Source organism: Anabrus simplex, chromosome 10, assembly GCF_040414725.1.
Source record: "Anabrus simplex isolate iqAnaSimp1 chromosome 10, ASM4041472v1, whole genome shotgun sequence".
NCBI lineage: Eukaryota > Metazoa > Arthropoda > Insecta > Orthoptera > Tettigoniidae > Anabrus > Anabrus simplex.
Window position 1 is genome coordinate 38,874,832 of NC_090274.1, and position 22,066 is coordinate 38,896,897.

A 22,066-nucleotide genomic window follows, 5' to 3' on the forward strand; every position below is an offset into this window, starting at 1 on the left:
GGCCCCACAGAATGGTACATGTCGCGAGTAAAATAGAACCATGGTATGTGTCATGTTGGGGTATTAATCAGAAGTAGCGAAGACTCACGGTGTTCCACAAAAGATGGTACTACTCACAAGTATTGCAATACGTACAAGTAACGCAGACCTATGGTGTGTCTCACACAATGGCGCAACTCATAGCCAACGCAAACCGAGAAGGTTCCCCACCTAGGTGTACTAAACACGGGCGCCGGTATTCCCGTGGTGTTCCTCACATAGTGGGTACTAATCACAGGCAGCGCAGACCCACAGTGCTGCTCATATAGTGGTACAACTCACAGGCTACGCCCAGACCCGCGGTGTTGCACACATGGGTACAACGCACGGGTACTGGAATCCACCAGGCCAGGCTTTTACTGCTACTAATCACAAACCTATTTCGTACCGAATTTAGTGGTACTACTCGCAAGTACAGGCAACCTATGGTGTTCCCCGCGTGATGGTACGATTCAAAATTAGTTTCATGGTTCTAATTGTCAGCCCTTGGTTGCCCCTTTTAGTCGCCTCTTAGGACAGGCAGGGGATACCGCGGGTGTAGTCTACATGTGCGTCCCCCACCCGCAGGGGGTAGTGTGTTTGGTCCGCGAGAGGTATTTTATTTCCCTCAAGTCCGCCGGCAAGCCGGTTAGGACCCCCCTATCCGCCACCTGGGACGCGCCACGTGGGAGTATCACCTCTCCCCCTGCTACGCCTGCGTAGCAGGTTCGTGGCTAGTATTTATTAATCTTTCATTAGTTTTGACAGATAGTTAAAATATATTACCTGTAAATTTTCCAAAGTCAAAACAGAAAAGAAAATGGCTTCCACTTCAACAATAAAAAATGTTAGTCAAAACAGGAGACAGGGTTCAGAAGAAGGTAAAATAAAATATGAAAGTTGATCAAAATACAGTTGCATTTAAGGGTTTCTTCATGAGGAACCAAACTCCATGATCTACAGAACCCTGTGCTGCCGCTGACAAGACCAGGAATGTGATCTACCCAAAGCCAAACAGTAATACAGCATGCAGTATAACAAATCAAGATACATCATTATAACATGCAACATGTATCTAACTGCATCAGTACAGAATGTATTCAAAATGTGCACCGTAACATCTCGTGCACTGTCATACTTGTTGATCAAATCAGGTTGCTGCAAAGACAAAACAAAAATGACTGTACCTTCTCTAATAATTTTGGGGATGCTGAAAGAATCCCTTTTCCAATGACATGACACACCTAGGAACGTTCCTGAATTATGAGAAAAAATTGTCCTAAGCGGCAATCTGTGTTATTCAACTACGTTCGACAATCTGCCAAACCATTATGAACAATGCGCTAGACAGAAGGGTGCACACTTTGAATATATGCTATACTGATGCTATTAAATAGGTGTTGCATGTCATAATGACGTATCTTGATTTGTAGCTGCCTCTATGGATCAGTGATAGAATGTCGGCCTCCAGATCCCAAGACAGCGGGTACAAACCACGCAGAGGTAGTCAGATTTTTGAAGGGCAAAAAATGTCCATTCGATACTCCATGTCGTACGATGTCGGCATGTAAAAGATCTCTAGTAACACATTTGGTGTTTACCCGACAAAATTCATTAAATCTCAGCCATAGACACCCAAGAGAGTTTTGGTTTACTCGGTTTGCCATCTAGTAGGCCTAGAGTAAAACAGAACGTTGAAATTGACGAGCAGACAGCCAGATGGTATCAAATTGAAGTGTCTGCACACAGTAGCTGAGACCATACGATTATTATCTTGATTTGTTCTGCCACATATTAAAAGGACAGTGTTAATGCATAGTGCCAAGCGTCTTTGCAATAATAAAGGGCACCCATTTGAATCACTATTGCAGTTGATAAACTTTTTCTCCGTTCCCCGTTACCACTGCATTTAATATTTGGCACATATCCATATTAGACTATGCTCTATCATTTATACCAACACCAGTTGTACAATGCCTTGACAGTCTGTGCCCTTTCCTTGTTATCTAGGAGCTCTGTGATCACTGTCAAGAAGTGGGGCACACCCGCAATGGAAGGGAGTTGTATGAACTATTTTAATCACAAACTAGCCCTGTTGCCATTCGTAAATCTCTAGGACTACTGGGAATCAAACCTGGGGTCCCGGGTTCGATTTCTGGCAGGGTCGGGACCCCTATGACCAAAGCCCAGCATGTTAACCATTTAACCATAGAGTCGGAAAATAATTGAATAAATGAAATAATCTAATAAGCAATTATTTGTATTCGATTATTCCAACACTACTAACAACACAAGAATGAATCAACATGAGCCACTCTTTTGCTGTTCTTCTAAGATGAATATGTTTAATATGTTTCAGTTCTGACAAGTGTTGGAGTAGTATTGGACATTGCCGTGTGTATCCTCGGCAGATCACTGAAACTTTATGAAGACGACGAAGAGGGAGAAGAAAAGGGACCAAAATCATTATCAACACCTTTACATGTTGATACGCAATGAGTCCAGTGATGTTCTTTTAACTTAATACGAAGGACTGGTTGACTGTTCTTTTAATAACTATTTATGCTGTGTTCAGAGACTCCATTTTTCAGTAAAATATAGCAAAGTACCTCCATTCGATATTTACAACATGTAATTTATAGGCATATACAAAGTAGATGGGATCCTAACAAGATAGACAGTTCTACTCAGAAATGCTCTGGTTCATTAGTACAAATTGTGGAGTGAAATTAAATCCTCAGGTAAGAAAATTAACTGTTGCAAAATATGCAGGGTCTGGCGGAATGAATAGTGGGATATAAAAAGGACAGAACATGAAAACAAATAGGAAGATTTACTGAAGCACACATTGAATGGTACAAAGAACAATATATGCCATTTATTTGGTCTCTGTGATTTTGCTTTTTGATGCACCGTCTAGATGAAAATGAGCATCATCATCTGACATCAGTATGTTGTTTCGCATCTGTGGTTCTGCTGCTAAAAGTTCTATGAAACGCAACGCAAAGGTTCGTCGGGAATCTTAACCCGCCATCGGTATCGTTGTCCGCACTTACGCGAGAGGTAGCGTGTATAGGGGCTCCCTAACATCGGCTTGGTATATGATTTTAGTTCTTATACGAGCTCTTCTCGGCAGTTTGAATAAATTATACTAGTATTTGGTTATTTAGTATATATACTTACATATTTGTATATATCCACAATTGTTTATTACCTAAATATTTGCTACTACAATTTCGACTCGTACACTGTTTTCGTTCTTTTAGAAGGTAATTATAATTTTGTTTTAACAGACTGGTTTTATGTTAACTATTTATATAAATTTACATAACTATTACTAAATATTATGAAAAATAACCAAAATCCTTGGCATTACAAATACATTACAGTACAAAACAAATGTTAACATGATTTGTAGACCACATTATTTTGTATCATTGTCCTGTTCACTAATTTCTTTCAACTTCTTGCGAAAAACATTCACTTCATACTACTTTTGTTAGTCCAGTGTGCTCTTTGCACGTTGAGCGTTTGCACGCATCACAGCAAGCTGACGTAAATCGTTTTTTTCGAACTGGGAGTAGGCACATCTTGATTTCCGCCCGGAAACGTCTGAAAATATATACAGTAAACACCATAGCTTTTTTTGGTAATGATTATAAGCAAGTTTTACAAAGTGTTCAATTAGATACTTGTAAAAATGGAGAAGTGAGAATTGTTAGCAATACTTACCTGGGGCTGCTGGTGTCGCATTTCTGACGGGAAGTTCTTGTCCAAAGATATTTTTTATGGAAATTCTGAGACCAGTTGACAGAACATCGACTAAAGCACGTCTCTACAGATGTGGCTTTACGATTTCCAGGGCAAGATTCTTCAATCCAGCTCAAAATAACAGATTCACTAGGCCTATTAGACATTATAATTTCACTGTGATACTGTTTACTAAAACAGTACACCAGCACGGAATGCGCAAAAATTGTGACGCCAAAGGTATCGAGGCTAGAATATGCCTAACACTGCCTGTGACGCGACCGGTATCGTAGCGAGGCGCGGACTAACACTCCAGACAGAACGCACTTCCCCCACTCCTCCACGTGACACGTGTGCGTGAATCATCGCGTAACGAAGGAAAACATGTGACTCATAAACTCATTTGAGAATACCTGGAGTTTGAAAAGTGTGAGTCTTAAAGCAAAAAACTTTTCTTAATAAGGAATGTTTTTGTTAGGGGCTACCTAACAACGATACCGATGGCGGGTTAATCTTGTTCGTTTAGTTTCCGTGCGGCCCGAATTTTGTATGGGCGGAAGTGCAGGTCATCATGGATGACATTCTTAGTGCTAAGGCATGTCTGACAGCAGAACGCCAAAGACTTCTGGTAAGTGCTTTATGGGACTCCACCAGTTGCTCTGGGGTGCGCTATATCTTTTGTCGCCCCAGGCTTTTCTTCTTTGCACACGATGCAGTAGTCCTAAATTGTTGCACCCACCCTACAATAGTCCGATGATCTGGGAAATGGCCACGAAAGAGTCGCTGAATGGCAATGGGAGAGTTGTTATTTTTTAAATACGCCTCAATGGCAAATGCTCGATGCTCCATACTCCACAAGGCCATACTTACAAATGGCAGACATTCCTCAATGTAGCGCGCATGAAAGTAGTTCGCGCAGGCGCAACAGGGACGCCGTACAACGTGACTCAAGTCAGGCTATTCATTCCACTGGACCCTGTATCTGTCTTGGAAACAGATGGAGAGCAGTGACTTACCAAGTAAGCACACATAAAAGAAAGACGTAAGTCCAGAATTTCAGTCTTCTCCCATCATCATCCCAAACCTGTGATCATCTTCCAAAAAGCCCTACAGTCACATTCAGACACCCACAAATCTGATATACATTCCCACTCGCTATAAACACCTTTCCCCTGTAAACACAATTGCTGTACGACTATACAGCATGGTCAGAAACAACATCAACTGGGTATATGAGCATTAGAGGGTTGGTCATACTGATAAACTTTTTTTTTTTTTTTTTTACATAATTTGCTACCTAACATTGTCGTGATTTTATAATCTGCTGAAGTTAGCCAATTAGATTGCTTTGCAGACGAATTCAAGCGGGCTTTGCGAGGTGATGTTGCTACAGCTGCTGCACATGACTTACGACCAGTCTGAGACAACCAATCAAGGAAACAAAATCTTTGCCATGAGAGGGATTCGATAACAGCTGAAATCCACTGAGTTCTTGTATTTGATGCTAATTTTTTGGCATGGCTCTCAAGGCAGTTTTAAGCTATGCGCAGAATTAGTAACACTGCCTCTCAAAGCCCATTTGAATTCGCCCATGAAACGATCTGATTGGCCAACTTCAGCAGCTGGTAAAATAACAACAGCGCAAGATACCGAATTAACTTTCTCAAATTATTTGTCAGTATGACCAACCCTCTAACGTTCATATACCTGGTTCACGTTGTTTCCGACCGCCACTGTGTACAAGGTCGTCATGACTGCGCTTCTTCCAACTTCCATGAACACCCTGCCTAGCTTTCTACATTGGCTTAACCACTAAATGAATATGTGGCCACCACTGTACTTGCAAAATCAATATCATGTATCTTCCTGGCCCCACTCTCACTTGGCACCCTCAAACTGCATTTGATGATTGTTTCCCATAAACATTACACCCATCTTACCACCCTCTTGGCTTTAGAGACTCCATAGTTGGTCATAGACGTGCTCAGGTCTAGAGAAACATCCAGCCTTAACATTAGATAACGTATTGTTACAAAAAAATAATAAAACTCCATCTATTTGATTACTCTAATTTATTTTAGGATAACCCAACAAATGCACAGACACACACATATACCCACACAGTTCTAATTTACCATGAATGGCCACACTCACTAATTGCTGTTTATTTAAAAGTCTCTCTTTCTTGTAGCACAGCAGGCGGTCCTAAATATATTTTTCACTATCACTCATAATGCTGTTTTCTGAATAGTCACTTCTGTTAGCAGTTTCTGGTTCTGCAAATAGTCCACTGTCTTCAGTACTATACTGCATTGCTGAGGCCATATTTCTTGAATTACTTTTCTGCAGATGATGGTCCAGAGGGTCTTTGTCCCCTATTGTAATAGTTTATTGCATATTCTCCAGCTTCTAATATAATGCTGCACTATATGAAACATCTCTTAACAGAGTGTATTGTATCACTTTTCAAAACAGATTACAGCATTATTTGCATCTGCGACCCAGCAATATAGTGGAACAGGGAAACATTTCTTTCTCTCCAACCCTCTTTGCTGGTCACTGTCCCTACCGCTATTTACCAATTAGATAGCTTGTCTAAGGCCATGCTATTATAATAAGTGCATTTCTGTATAATCAGCAACAAATATCTACAGACCTTCAGACCATTATGGAAAATTTTAGACTATATTTCCTGGGAACAAATGTGTTTCTTATAGTCCAAAAAATATAGTAATCAGTCCCATTTTTCCATTCTCTTGTCTTACCCATCTCCCCTTCCATTTACCTCACAACAGCATTCACTTGTCAACAGTGATTACCACCATTCCTTTTTCTATCTTTTGCTGACAAAGGGTGCAACCAAAAATCTTGGACTTATGTTTTTCTTTTAAGTGTGCTTCCATGGAATGTCAGGTATAGATAAGGATGTCAATACTCAAATGGTTTGTTATAGAGAAAGTTAATAAGAATACAGCAGAAACAAAAAATATAGTACATGCTTTCAACTTGTTTAGCATCAATAAGACAGTCTTGCTTCTGAAAATATTTTCAAAAAGAAATTTAATACATCAATCCCTTTCCTTTAAATGATGATGTAGACCATTTTAGCCGGCCCTGTGGTGTAGGCGTAGCGTGCCTGCCTCTTACCCAGAGGCCCCGGGTTTGATTCCCAGCCAGGTCAGGGATTTTTTACCTGGATCTGAGGGCTGGTTTGAGGTCCACTCAGCCTACATGATTAGAATTGAGGAGCTATCTGATGGTGGGATAGCAGCCCCGGTCTAAAAAGCCAAGAATGACGGCCGAGAGGATTAGTCGTGCTGACCACACAAAACCTCATAATCTGCAGGTCTTTTGAGTGAGCAACAGTCGCTTGGTAGGCCAAGGCCCTTCAGAGCTGTGCCATGGGGTTAGGTTACATTAGTAGACCATTTTTAGTAGTATTTAAAATCAAGATATTCTTGAAAATATATTTAGTTTTCAAAGAGGGGAATAACACTTCTGGCCTTTTTACCTATCATGATCTTTAAGGTCAATTTAATGAACAGTAAGGTCAAAAATTTTTTGAAAGAAATTGTTATCATAAATGAAACCAGAAGTCTACGTATGACCATGCCTTTTCAAATATTTTTCAAAAGAGAATTCTACACGTCTGCCTTTTTTTTTTTTACCTGTAATACATCTAACATGTATTCATTGCTGAATACTCCCCCTCCCCCAACCAGGAAACTTGAGGGTGCGAGGCTCTCCGCTAGCCAAGTTTCAATTTTCTGCTGTGCCTGGAAGTGCCTCATGAATTCACGTCTATTATCATCTTTATACTAACTTTTAACGACTGATACATTTTGACTATCACACAGTTTCATAAATGTTCTTTTACTAACAGACCTACAGTATGTTGAATTTCTAAAGTGTTTTGGGTTACCTGGAATTTTTCACATACAAATTGGTCTACGATCTTCATCTTAGATAACCAGCTTTCTAATGTAAGGTGAAACACATTATTGTTTCATTTTAAAATGCCCTGCCTCAGTGTTCTGAAAAGCTAACATCTTTGGAAATGTCAACTTTTAGGGCACTTTGTTTTGTTTGCAAGACATGAACCCACAAATCTACCACTCATGAAGGTGTCTTCAATGTAGCTGTCATTAGCAAATGATGGAAGAACTTAGGTACACCTTAGAAACCCCCCACTTTATTTTTTTATTTGCATGTATCCTCTCACCTAATTTCTGTTGTATACAATTATGAGGTGTAAAACTGTGCACCTACAAGTGTACTGAATAAATGATCATTTAAAAACATGCCTAGTTCCACTGAATAATACAAGAAGTAGTATAATGTATAAATTACAGCTGGTTTACACGGAACCACTTTTAGTGGCCTACGCACAACACAGCCACTGCCGCTGCGCATGACAGCAACTAGCGTGACGTATGTCAGCTGCATCCACGAGGATTGTGAGATGATGTTGCTTTGTATACTGCAAGGGAAAAAGTGCTCATAAAACCAAACAATTCATATTCATCCTTTCTTGGTCGAAAGATGATTAAAAGAAGTCCAAAGTTTCTCCTCCTCTTCATCATTATTATTATTATCATATATTTTTAAGATTCAAATTAAGCCTCTATGGACTGCATATTAACAACCAATCTCATTTTCACCGTCTAGTAGATCTTGTTCGTTTGCCTGCTTTGACGCCTTACCAGTATCTCTTGAGCCCGTCTTCTGGGTTCTGACTCCACCGTAAAGCCATGCTGACTTTTCAAAATCCACCTCAAACTGATTTTATCCTCCGCAATGTCTATATCTCACAGATCTTTCTCGCACTCTTGGAACCATCTTAACTCGGACGCCTTATTATTCTGAAAACTTCAGATTTTCTTCGTGAGGCACTCATTATTCTTACGGAAGATATGCCATTAAAACAGCAGTCTTCTCTTTTTAATATCTTTTATTACTGGTTCTAACTTGCTGTATAATTCTTTCTTGGACCTTAATTGAACCTACCCGTCAACCCTTATAATTATATATTAATAACAGTATTAAAACAAATATTTTATGTCTACCATTTAGTCCTACTTAATATTAATATCCTAAGAAAACAATACATTAATAATTATCCTACCTTAAGAACAGCCTAGCTGAGGCAGTAAAGGCGTGCTTGATACCCCTTGAAGGAAGTCGAAAAATTCATGAAACTAGATTTCCCCTTCTGGAGCGGCACATGGCCTCCTACATGAAAATATAAGTACCACATTAATTCCTGGGAGCAAAGGTGACGGGACATAGAGCTCACCACTCTATCCCACCCATTAAGTGCTGAGGTTACACAAAATGGAAACCTTCACCTTCCAATCCTCCATGGGCCTTTACAAAGATAACTTTGCTTTGCTCTCTCAACAACAAGTTATAAACTTATCTAATATGCATGTTCTTTTCATTCGCATCTATTCTCAAAACTGGGGTCAAGTTGACACAATGGATCACCATACTCATTCTATACTTATGTTATCACTATATTCCGGTGTTGCCGAGTTCCAAATGGCACGATGGGCCTCAAGATTTGATATGAAATTTTCAATGTTTAATTAATATAATAAACATACAAACCACACCAGAGTGGTTTTCTTTTCTATCGACATAACTGTAGTACTGCTTAAGATACCAGGACAACAACAAGAAAATGGCTCCAATGGGCAGTGGTTGGAGTGCTGTCACAATGCATCAATGCTATACAATGGTCTGCTATTAGCACCTCAGAAGCTTGATTGCACGATCGGTACCGAGGATGAATTACTGCCTAGCCACTAACACATACCCAGCCCACTGCTGTAGTCAGTGGCAGCCAGTGGATGCTCAGGTTAAGGGAGCGGCCACAGTACTTTTTCTCACAACACTTTCTTTGCTACTGACCAGTACCACCGCACTCGTTCAAATCTTCCATGTGCAAACAAACTAATTCACTGTTGCCAACCCTCACAAAACGTGGGATGCAAGCGAGAGGACCAATTTGAACCAAAATTAGTGGTCTCAAATGTTACATTTCAATACAATTATTTATTATTTTTCCTCTTAAAATATAAATAAAAGAGCAAACAAGGTCATAAATTATTATTCAATTTTATTGTATCTGACGATGGAGATTTGGCTGGTGCATGCTCGTATAGGGGTTTGTGAGGACATCTTTACTGCTACGGACTCTGCCCAAGTGAAAGACTCTTCTTGCACCCTTCCTCTCCCAAAACCATCCACAAGCACGCTTCCCCCCCTTAAATCTCAAAACCTCTCCTCTTCTTGGACGGAAGCTCAAGAGTCTGTGCCTTATCTTCAATCTGAAAACATTTACCAGTGAACTGCACGCTAAAAGTCAGTCAGTCAGCCAGGCACTTAATTGTCTTACCGAACAGTCTTCCTTCTTCATGAGAATTTACAGCTTTACAATGAAATGCAATTTTCTTAGCATTATTCGAGTCCAGTGTTTGACCTCAAATGTTGAGAGAAAATGAACCTATTCGTTCTCTAGGGAGGACACCATCCAGGAGTCCTTAAGGGCTTGCCGCTACTTGCTGTAGCACCATATAAATCAGGTATTTCTAAATGTGGCCAGCAGTTGTGTCACATATTGGCCACCAACAGTCACTCTGTGTTAACCAGCTCGTAAAGGTGAGTTCCCAATGGCTTTTGGGGTGGGCAAGCTTACCATCTTGTCTCCAAGTCGTAATGTGGCCCGTTAATAGTAGTTGCTTAAATTTAAGTGTTTGGGACATCTTGCAAGGGTAGAAAAGTGTAACAAGTATTATTGAAATGTCTAAATGATAACAGTAACAAACCTGTCTAGTACAAGGACCCATGAAAATCCACACAAAAAATTGTACAACTGATATAACAAAATGTTTGCTGCTCAGTCTTAAAAGAAAACTGGTAACTATTTAATTGTATAGAAAAAGAAAAGGCTAAATAAAAAATTAATTTTGTACAAATGTTGTTCTGTGCAAATTAAATTTTCCGCTCCTTCCCCCCCCCCACTTCCGTATTTTTCTGGCTTTCTCCTCATCCTATAATTCCTACATCAAGAACTTTCAAAAACAGATTCTTAACAGATTAGATCATATGTTTTGACAGAAATATATCTAAGAGCTGGGGGTTATCCGAAAATCTGTGTAAGGAAATTGTGACATGATGTTACCTAGCAGCAGCAGCAGTCAAGGCAGCACACAGGCTGACCACGCTAATGTAAGACCATCAAGGATACTACGAGGACAAATCAGAAAGTAAGTTGCACTTCCAAGTTATGGCCATTTATGAAACCACCTACACATAGGCAACATGGCTATGACTAGAGCCCTGCACGGATGCGGATATCTGCGAATTTAGTGTCTTGGCGGATACAAACTGTATGGCAGTGTAGATCATTTTCTGATAATTTCTAAATAATGACGTTTATTGATTTTCACTCAGGTATACTCTTATTTTTCCTGGTGATTAGGCGACCCTTGACAGTGGTATGGGGGAATGGTGCTATATAAAGAGCCTTGAGACTTTTTTTGCTAGGGGCTTTACGTCGCACCGACACAGATAGGTCTTTTGGCGATGATGGGAGAGGAAAGGCCTCGGAGTTGGAAGGAAGCGGCCGTGGCCTTAATTAAGGTACATCCCCAGCATTTGCCTGGTGTGAAAATGGGAAACCACGGAAAACCATCTTCAGGGCTGCCGATAGTGGGATTCGAACCTACTATCTCCCACATGCAAGCTCACAGCCGCGCGCCTCTACGCGCACGGCCAACTCGCCCAGTGAGCCTTGAGACTATAAAGCCGTAAATCTGACCTGAGCCTACCTGGCTTCTGCCCGCAATTAATGGAAGGAAGGAACAGAGGTCAATATGTCGGTAGTTGTCGCAAGAGAAAATCCCTCATAAATTTGTGACTGTAGGGGTACTGGTGCCAGGTGTCAGGCCTATTATATTATGTTATAACAGATCTGTCAGTTTCAATACCTTGAGCGTAATACACTGTAGTTACATATTTACAATACCCGCGGATAACAATTCGCGGATGCGGATGAAGGACGTGCATATGCAGAGTGGATATTATTTTGTATATCCGCGCAGGGCTCTAGCTATGACAACATACCAGGTAAGTTCACTCTTCCACTTAGTCCCCAATAGACTGTAAACATTTCTCAGAACGGTCAACCAACTTTTCAACTTCAGCGCTATGTAACAATTGCAATTTGTAAAAAGTCCTTTTAGCCTACAACAAAACATTACGTAAAAGGTATTCTTTACAAGTAATTCAATTACTTATACAGTGGAACCTTGGATTGTGAGCATAATTCGTTCCGGCAACATGCTCATAATCCAAATCGCTCGTATATCAAAGCAAATTTTCCCATAAGAAACTATTGAAATTCGGATGATTCGTCCACAACACAAAAACATTTCTAAAACAAAATATAACGTAAAACAATTAAACTGCACTTTACCTTACAATAGAATAATTGTTGGTGTGAGGGAGACGAGAGATGACATGAGAAGAGTTACTGTGTAGCACGAATTTCACTAACGGAATCACTGCTATTGGTTGGCTCATTGGAAGTGTTTTCTTTTCGTGCAACTTTAACGAGGAACCTGTCCAATGAGTGTTGCTTTTGCCTCTTTTTGAGGATTTCACAAAAATGTGACATTGCATTGTCACTGAACAGATTCATCCACTGTAATGATCTCCTTCTTCTGACCGAATTCCTTTTTAACCTTCTTTTCGTTCACAGGGCCCATTGTTGCAGAACAGTTATATCACAGATGACAGAAACAAAACATGTACACTCGTACGGTGTTGACTATGCGAGCGAGGCACGCCAACTGAAGTCCAGCGCGGGAAATGATTACACACACCTTCCCAGGAAAGAGAGTGGCAGAGGGAGAGGAAAACAGAGGCATAGGGGAGGTGAAAACGTACGTAATCATGACGCTCGTATTGCGAAACCTCACTCGCTTATCAAGTCACAATTTATTTAAAATATTTGCTCGTGTTGCAAAACACTTGTAGACCAAGTTACTCACAATCTGAGGTTCCACTGTATATACCCTATTACCTCCCAACTCAATTACTACTCTGTTATTTGTAAAGCAGGATAAGGTGCAGCAGTTTTGTGTCATTAAATAAATGCATAATTATTATAACAATTAAATAAGCATATAGTAGGTTCCACCTTTTCAATACACTTACATTTGTAATTTGATCTGCAAGAATCTCCTTGTCACACAAATTAGTTTTAACCTAGCATAATAAGATGTTAAATTTAATTATAACTATATTCTATTGCCTGTATATAAGGAGTTAAGTATGATAATATGCTGTTCATTGTTTTGACCACCAAGTTTCTATACACTTTTCATGCAGCTGATGATGGTGTTAAAAATTGTACACCAAAATATGTCCTGTAATTTGTAATAAATAATGTTGTGAACATCAGATAAAAACATTGTAAATGTATTGAAAAGGTGGAACCTACTATATGCTTATTTAATTGTGATCTCAGTTCAATAAGGATAAAAACATGAAATTCCTTACGCTAATTATTATAATACAGATACATTTATTCCCATGTGAGGTAATACAAAAGATACATTTATTCCTGTGTAAGTTATGCAAAATAAGAGAAGGAAAGGAAAAACATCAACTATACGAACTCTCCCCATGAAAGGCAGGAAAGTAGGAAAGGAGAAAAGGAAAACAAAACAGGGTCTAATTAAATCTGCATTTATAATCTTAAAAATGATCTCATTCCTCTCAAAATGTGTCATATGCCCTGTTCTGCCACACCAATGGGAAAAAATGGTGCATATACATCGTTACTTAAATGTAAAAATTATTCAAGCTAAAACAGAAAATATACCAGCTCAGGTGTTCACCAAGGTTGCATCTTCTCACCAACATTTTCCTCATTCATATTAGATCAAGCAATAAGGAAGGCTGTGGAAGGAAAGAAGGGGTACAGTGTAACATAACCTATTTTCATCAACTGCTGGCAACTCTACAGTCATTTGTTCCAGCAGTTTGTCAGCCATCTTGTTTTCAATAAGCAAACCGATAGCTTAGTGTACTGATGAACAGGTTGAATCGTATATCCTTCAAGCTATAGAAAGGATATTGAAGATCCCCATCCTCGCTCTGCTCCCCAAGCAGATTTAGCATGCCATTCACTAGATCACCAGTAGAATAAATGACAGAGATAGGAGGTACGGATATCTCCTTCAATACGGGCATGCTTATAATATATCAGCAGGTCTTTTCCTGGTCTGTGGTCCAGTGCACGAAGATCTTCCATTTCGTTACTCACCAACAGGCTCCTTGACCCTTCAGATTCGAAGTCGATGGTTGAAGACATGTACTTCGGGTACTTCCAACCCAAGAACTCGAGATAAGCTGTGATATCACTTATGTCATCCCTTAACCCTGCTGAACCATATCCAGCCGGCATGATGTCCTCAGCGTTTATTAGGATGGGTTTTCTTGGTGCGCCCTGCCAAATAGTTCCTGGTATGGGATTATGTTTGTAGAAGTTCTCCCGAACTTCAGTTGGTGTTCTAGTGTCTGCAAGCACTACGACAGTTTCTCTTAGTGTGGAAAAGCACACATTTTCTGGTATGGGCTGAAATTGATTGCGAACGCTTCGCTCACACTTTATAGCGGGCGCATATGCAACTGTAGGCTCCTTGAGCCATCCAATACTGTGAAGATGAGAGCCCTACCTAGGATAATTTCTAATGCTGAATATGCCACACACACACCCAGTCCCCAAGCCAATGGAATTAACCAATTAAGTTTAAAATACCCAACCCGGCCAGGAATCAAACCCAGCACCCTCTGAACCGAAGGCCAGTACGCTGACCATTCAGCGAATGAGTCGAACAGTAACCATACTGAAGGCTTTGGATAGAAAAGAATCGCAGAGTATGGTTCATCAGCTAGATGGCTGAATTATAAGTCACAAATAAGAAATCTATGTACTGAAGCACAGGTTCAATTCTTAAAAGACCGAGCAAGTTAGCCGTAAGGTCAGGGTTAGCTGCTGTTAGCATGTATTTGGGAGATTGTGATTTCGAACCGCACTGTCAGCAGCCTTACCAATTGTTTTCCGTGGTTTCCCATTTTCACACCAGGCAAATGCTGGGGCTGTGCCTTGATTGGGGCCATGGCTGCATCTTTCCCACTCCTAGCCCTTTCCTGTCTCATTGTCGTCATAAGAGCTGCCTGTGTTGGTGTGTTAAGTTACGATAATTAATTTAGTTGCATGTTTGTTTAAACTTCTCTTCAGGTCAACACTTTGGTTGATGATGATGATGCTTGTTGTTTTAAGGGGCCTAACATCGAAGGTCATCGGCCCCTATCAACACTTTGGATTTAAAGCAGCAGCATGATACTGACATTTCATTGAAGAACTGTATGATTTATTATTATAATAACGGAGGAGGGGGAGAGAGCTCCAGCAAATGCTGCCTGGTTTAACCCTTTGAGGTCCAATGTCGGATTCAGTCCGACAACATTAATTTTACGTTCCGATCCTATGTCGGCCTTAAGGCTGGTCTCCACTGATTAACATTTAACAGCAACATGTTAAATGTTAACTGGTGACACCATCAACATTTTCAATGTTAAATGTTGAATACAGTTTCATTTAACATTGTGTCCACACTTAATAAACATGTTAAACTTGACTTTCTTTGTTTATATATAGGTCCTAAGTAGTTCATCATATCAATTTTTAGTAATACATTTAGGTGGTGTCTAGTATTTTCAAATAAGGACAATGGACTTGGATGAAGAGGATTTGGCCCTTTGTTATTGCCAATGTTGCTTCTTGTTATGACTTGGGAAATGCAGTTTTATTAGACATATTTCCCCTCATCCTGCTTATTGCTTCAAAAGCATACCACTCTGAAGTAAAAACTTTGTCCGCTCCCGCACCCGACTTCTGATATTTTTTGCAATACTCGACTGTACTGCGAGTGGAGGGCGCTAGGTTTTTCTTCCAGTGCACTCGCGGGAACAATTATATATAATTTAGAGTTTGTGGAAACTATCGGCTTTCTTCGCTTTATCTCTGTATTCCTTTGATGAGGCATCCCACAAACAAGGCCTTTCTATTATATCATTAATTAAGTCCAAAATAATCTTGCTCCACTCCATTTCTGACTATAAATTTTAGTATAGTGCAGAGAGAATGACACACGTGTGCATACCGGTACTGTATTTGTAGCTTATAACAAAGAGAATGAGTGTAGCGGAGTGTTGTAACTATAATCCTACTTCACGAGAAGCACGTCGTTTGCGTCCTTTGGCTATCTGTTGACATGGAAACGGCAAAGAAGTTGCCGAAGCTGTGCCAACATCTCACCAACAATGAATTGACTTGACATGTTTTCCACTTGGAGCGGAAAACACGCCAACATGTTAAAAGTGTTAACCTCAACATTCTGAGTTAACATGCAAAGTCAATTGGAAGACACAATCACAATATACATGTCAATTGTAATATGTTAAATTTAACATGTTGGTGTTAAATGTTAATCAGTGGAGACTGGCCTTTAGTCCGACACAACTTTAAGGTTATAGCTTTTGTATTTTGGAACGATAATAGCGTCGAGCTTTATGCAGTATTTAGCCTTGACATTTCTCTGTTCCATGCTGCCATTTAGTGTTAATTTGTTTTAACTGAGTTGCTTATACTGTGGAGATAGTTCATTGTTGTTGGGTTTATATTTTTTATCAAGATGGCGTCCACCTGTGGCAGCATGGAACCTGATGACATTTACGGACAGTTGTTTGACAATGGCGATATTGACATGGGTTTGTTAACCAATTCTGAAAGAGAAATTAGTATCTCCGAATCTGGAAACAATTTTTCGAGTGAGAAGTAGGAAACTGAGTTGGAAGAAAGTGGCGACAACGGCCATGTAGGGGGTGAAGAATGAACAAGGCGACTTCTAATTTTTCAAAGTATTCTCATAACAATGCTATGGAATACATGCCTCCTAATACAGGAAAGAAGCTGGTAGCTTTAGTCAACAGTTTTCAAATATATTATATGCATTAAAAGGCAGATAAAAAGCCTGAAATAAGTCACAATCTTTCAGGGATCAAATTATCATGGGACTTATGGGGGGCATTACGAAACAAAATACCCATAAGCACGGCCGGTGAAGCAGCTGTAAAGAAGAACTTTGTCTGAATGGGAAGCTACCAATTATAGACGCTTGTGAGTTATAAGGACTGTACCGCATGTTCTGACAGGAAAGTGAAAGGAGGCAGAAATGAGACATCATTTTATGGTGAGACCTGTCCAGGGAACCCATGACTGCACCCAAATAAATGCCTCTGGAAGTACCACACCTTCACAAAATATTTCCGGTAATTTTGTTAGCATGATAGATAATACAGAAAACTGAAGTTCACGTTTTAAGTGTAAAAATCCATCATTTTACTTATGTTTGTATTTCCTTCCCATATTTGCCTAATGCTAAATTTGACCTGTGCAAGATGCAGGCAAGAAATTAACTGGACCCCAATGGGTTAAATGGCAGCTAGTCACAGGTGTACTCTGTGACATGAAGATATCTCTGCATCTGAAGTCAAATGAATACCACCCAGTAGCTCTCTATGGGACAGTGTTGGCCTTTGATACAAGCAGATGCTTCATACCGTGGAAATGAGAATGCTAAGTTGGTCGCTAGGAGTCGCAAGACTCTATCACAGCAGGAATATTGCCTCAATACAGGACAAGGCTTTGCTAGTATGGGCACATGGCCCAAGCCAATCCAACATCCTCGTGCAGCAAGCTCTTACATTTAACCTAGATAGACAGAGAACCTGAGGACAGCAAATAAAACACTGGATGGACCACATACGTGAGGATACACCGCATGTGGGCATATAACCTGCTGATGTCAAAGACTAGACAAAGTGGAAGGCCCAGTGTAGACTGGCGGTGATGGGAAAATGCCAAGAAGTAATATAGAGAGAGTATGGACATGCATGCAAGTTTACAAAGTGGGGTGTCGGCCGGAAAAGTTTGAGAACTACTGTTTTAAAAGATGTTTAACTTTTTTATAAAATAAAAATTATAATCCTCCATAACCTACTGTATATAGCAGGCATAGACCCTCTTTTGAGGCAACACTACTCAGGGAGTGGTGACCCTGACCATGCGAGTCTCACAGAACACTGGCACGGTGTGTATAAATTTTAATTGCTATAATGATTTTGAAATAATTTGGTTCAGGTCATACACGACGACTGCTACTAGATGCAACCAGGCGGCAATTTCTCTACGCACAAATTGAAAAAACTAATTATTTTGATTGATTTTACAAAACCTCCATGATTACGTTCAGAGTGAAATTAGGCAAGATATACTGTATATTATTTTGCGAGAAGTCTGCGGGCTCCCTTAACCCTGATAGTAACACGTCTATAAATATCGCTTTAGTCACACCATACGTCTCGAAGACGTGCCACTCAAAGCCAGTTATTTAAAGTTACGTTTCGGTGAGCGTTATTGCAAGTTTTATTGAATTTGATCATTTTCATTTACAAGGAAATGGAACGACTGAAAAAGTAAAAGAATTGTTTCAGCTAACATATCTTTATTACCATTTGATATCGAACAACTTAAAATTTTCGTTGTAAGAAGTGACAGCCCTGACTATAGTTTTCCATGGTTTCGAATTTTCAACCAGGCAAACGCTGGGGCTGTACCTTAATTAAGGCATGGCCACTTCCTCCCCACTCCTAGCCCTTTCCTATCTCTTCATCGCCATAAGACTTGCCAGTACCTGTGTCAGTGCAACTTAAAGCCAATATTGCGAAACACCCAATCCTCGAACCATGGAAATTAACCAAGCAAGATTAAAATACTGAATCAGCTAAGAATCTAACCCAAGGCCAGTATGCTGACCACATGGCCAAGAAGCCAGACATTTCAGTATAAAGATCAGAAATTCTTTGACTTACAAGAATGTTAAGGGGCTAACAACCAAAAATTCCAAAACAAGTATCGATCCAAATTTAACTTATGTTGACAATGGTCTGAAATGTTTTGGTACCGGTACATTGCATCACTTATTGAGAATCAAGCCTTCTCCTTCCCAAACAGAAAATTAAAAAACCTTGGGGTCTCACTATTACTCCATATTGAACTTATGAAACCAAGAATGTCTTTAGTTTTTATCTGTCCAGTATTAAAACAATGCTGGGTAAAACTCTCAGACAGTGGGTGCCAATTCAATCTTGTTAATGTTGGGTACCAGTCATACAAACTATGATGGTCAATTAATGTGAAGTGGCCAATTACATGCCTCTTTTCAGTATAGGCCTAACTTAATAAGTAGTTAGACTTTGCATTTGGGTGTGTGTGTGTGTGTGTGTGTGCATATATTATACGCTGAGCTAAGTAATCAGGATTGTGTATATAGATCTAATTAATTTTTATCACCATTTACTTGATAAAAGAAGTTAAGATTGAAGTAAGATGTGTTACTCGAAACATGTAACTCTGCATTTGAGAGTTTTACCCAATGTTGTAATCTTAAGGCTTCAAAATTATTTTAAAGAAAATGTCACAACTTCACATATTAAAACCTGTTTATAAGTCTGACGGCTGAAGATGAAACTAAACGCTAACAGAATATAGGCTAAGATTTAAATGACCCTGACCTTCAACATATGCATTATCCTTTCCATGAGTGAAGGAATAGATTACAAAGCTTCAAAGCTGAAGATTAAAAAAAACTGAGGGTATCAAACAATAAGTCAGACCAGAAAGATACTCGAGTGAAACCACCTACCTTGCAAAGAGCAATCATGTCTCGCAAACTGAACGTTATAAGTCATTGATGACCTGACAATAAGCAACAAAATCATGCTTATTCAAAGCCCATTTAAGATCAAAGAATTTAAAAATTACAAGGCTAGGTAAAACACAATTTCAACAAAAAAAATTGAAGATAATTCAATGAACACACAACTATGATGAACAAATCAATGCACTGGGTTTTTTTAAATCCTTCAACTGACGTCATTTCTGTCTTTCTAACACGTCATCAAGTATTTTGCTTTAACCTCTTGCAATTTAAGCTAAAACACTCACTGTCAATAGACACAACACATGTCACGATTGAAAACAAATGTTCCACACTATCACGATGGTCCAACATCGGGAAAATGTACGTTGATAATATCGTTAGTCCTCAGTAAAGCTTCAGGAAAAACTCCCATCGGGGTAGCAAGTTTTGCAACGAAGAAATGCATCACATCAATATCTGATCCACGAAATTCTGCCGTTACCGTCGTGTTCTCGAACATGTTGACTTTACACGACCTACCTAAAACGAATGTGTTTCATGGAGGATTATAATTAATATAATGACAGGCAAATAAAAGAATGATTTTTAAACATAACCAAAAATTGTACATTTGCACATATTTTACCTACCTACTAGCCCTGTTATAGCTCTCAAAAATCTCTCCCTGAGGTATGCTCTCGCTTCTTGTTTTTCTTCATCAGCTACATCACTCGTTACATCTCCGGGTTGAGGAGATTCCATTCTTTCGTTTTAAAAAGAAACTGTTACGCCTTAAAATTCCCACAAATAAATAACATTGGAGCCATATTGTTTTCATTTATGGAGTAGAAACGCGTTGTTTTTGTTCTCAGGATAACCAACTCAAACAAAAGGAAGTTCTCAAAGCAAAGCTGCCAACCCATCTACAAATTTCAAATCACAAAATTATATCCTTGTAACCTACTTGATTACTATGATTACAGTTTGCTTCATTCTTTAACTTGAATATGACACTTTTTTCCACTCCCAGTCGATATTCTGACGACGATAATAATAATAATAATAATAATAATAATAATAATAATAATAATAATAATAATAATAATAATAATAATAATAATAATAATAATAATAATAATAATCTATAGCTTTTCCCACATCTGTGGAGTCGCGGGTGCGAACTGCGTCGCACATGTGGATTTGGCCCTGTTTTACGGCCGGATGCCCTTCCTGACGCCAACCCTATATGGAGGGATGTAATCAATATTGCGTGTTTATGTGGTGGTTCATAGTCTAGTGTGTTGAGTGAATATGAAGAGGAAAGTGTTGGGACAAACACAAACACCCAATCCCCGGGCCAGAAGAATTAATCAGAGGCGATTAATATCCCCAACCCGGGGCCTTCTGAACCGAAGGCCGCAACGCTGACCATTCAGCCAATGAGTCAGATAATAATAATAATAATAATAATAATAATAATAATAATAATAATAATAATAATAATAATAATAAATCGTTGCAAAATACAAAAAGACCCCATATGATCTGTTGAAGAATTAGTTCTACTAAACGTTGATTCTGCCCGTTCCAATATAGGCCTACTGTAAACTGAGAGAATACTCTACATGGTACAATAATTAATATTCTATCTACGCTATTTGCTGAGGTCTTTCCAGAGCGCTGGCGTTCTCAAGCCCAAATTGGCAGAATCAATCCTGGCTTAGTCCGATGGTATTTGATGGTACTCAAATACGTCGGCCTTAGGCTGGTAGATTTACGGGTAAGGAGACAAAATTCCGGCAACCCGGCGTCTCCGCAAACCATAAAATTAGTTAGAGTAGAACGCAGCCCGGCCTCCCGATGGTATCACCACCTTGACGAAGGCAAAATACATTTTACCGGGTGTTTTGGAGGCTTGCGTGTTCAAATGATCCTTAGAGCTATGCCGGCGGGAGCATATGCTCCTGGAAGGGCCACCCAAGCCGGACAGGTCTAAGGTGATGATCCAGACTAAGAGTGATACCCTGGTCCTCCAGGTTGGGGGGTTGGTACGTGGGGCTAACAACTCCACTACCACAAAACTACATATTGTTCAGAAACCAAATCGAGATAACCGGACGGTCCCAAACTTACGACGACTAAAGCGCGCTAAATGGCAACGATACGGATATATTGGAGATCTAGGACCGTTGGAGTCAGGAGGTGGCGTAGGTGTGCTGAAGACCGGGACGACTGGAGAGCTGTGGTCAAGGAGGCCACGGTCCTTAAAGGACCGTAGAGCCATGGAGTAAGTAAGTAAGTAAGTAAGTAAGAACGCAGCCCGGAAGGCGGTTTGAAGAGGGTTGCGCAGTAACATTCGCGCGCTTTGTAGTATGACGTGCTTTCCGCTGGGCCAATAGAATCATTTCAGTAAGAGGTGCCTGTTTGTGCGGGTCACGAGTGAATGTTTCGAGTAT

At 39.8% G+C, this 22,066-nt stretch overlaps 2 protein-coding genes across 2 annotated transcripts in view; one reads left to right on the top strand and one right to left on the bottom strand.

Annotated features, from left to right (window-relative positions):
• Positions 1-2,639, top strand: part of Oatp33Ea (Organic anion transporting polypeptide 33Ea) — a 126,146-nt gene extending 123,507 nt beyond the window's left edge. The window contains exon 13 of the mRNA XM_067154648.2: positions 2,378-2,639. Coding sequence (XP_067010749.2) covers positions 2,378-2,517 — 140 coding nt within the window. The 3' untranslated portion in view covers positions 2,518-2,639. The remainder of the gene's footprint in view (positions 1-2,377) is intronic.
• A 17,051-nt stretch (positions 2,640-19,690) lies between these two features.
• On the bottom strand, positions 19,691-20,441 carry LOC137502376 (gem-associated protein 7-like). The gene is made up of 2 exons (XM_068229419.1): positions 20,257-20,441; positions 19,691-20,146 (listed from the first exon to the last, which is right to left on the bottom strand). The coding sequence occupies exons 1-2, from the start codon at positions 20,370-20,372 to the stop codon at positions 19,966-19,968; spliced, it is 297 nt and encodes a 98-aa protein (XP_068085520.1). The 5' UTR covers positions 20,373-20,441; the 3' UTR covers positions 19,691-19,965.
• Between the last annotated feature and the right edge of the window lie 1,625 nt (positions 20,442-22,066).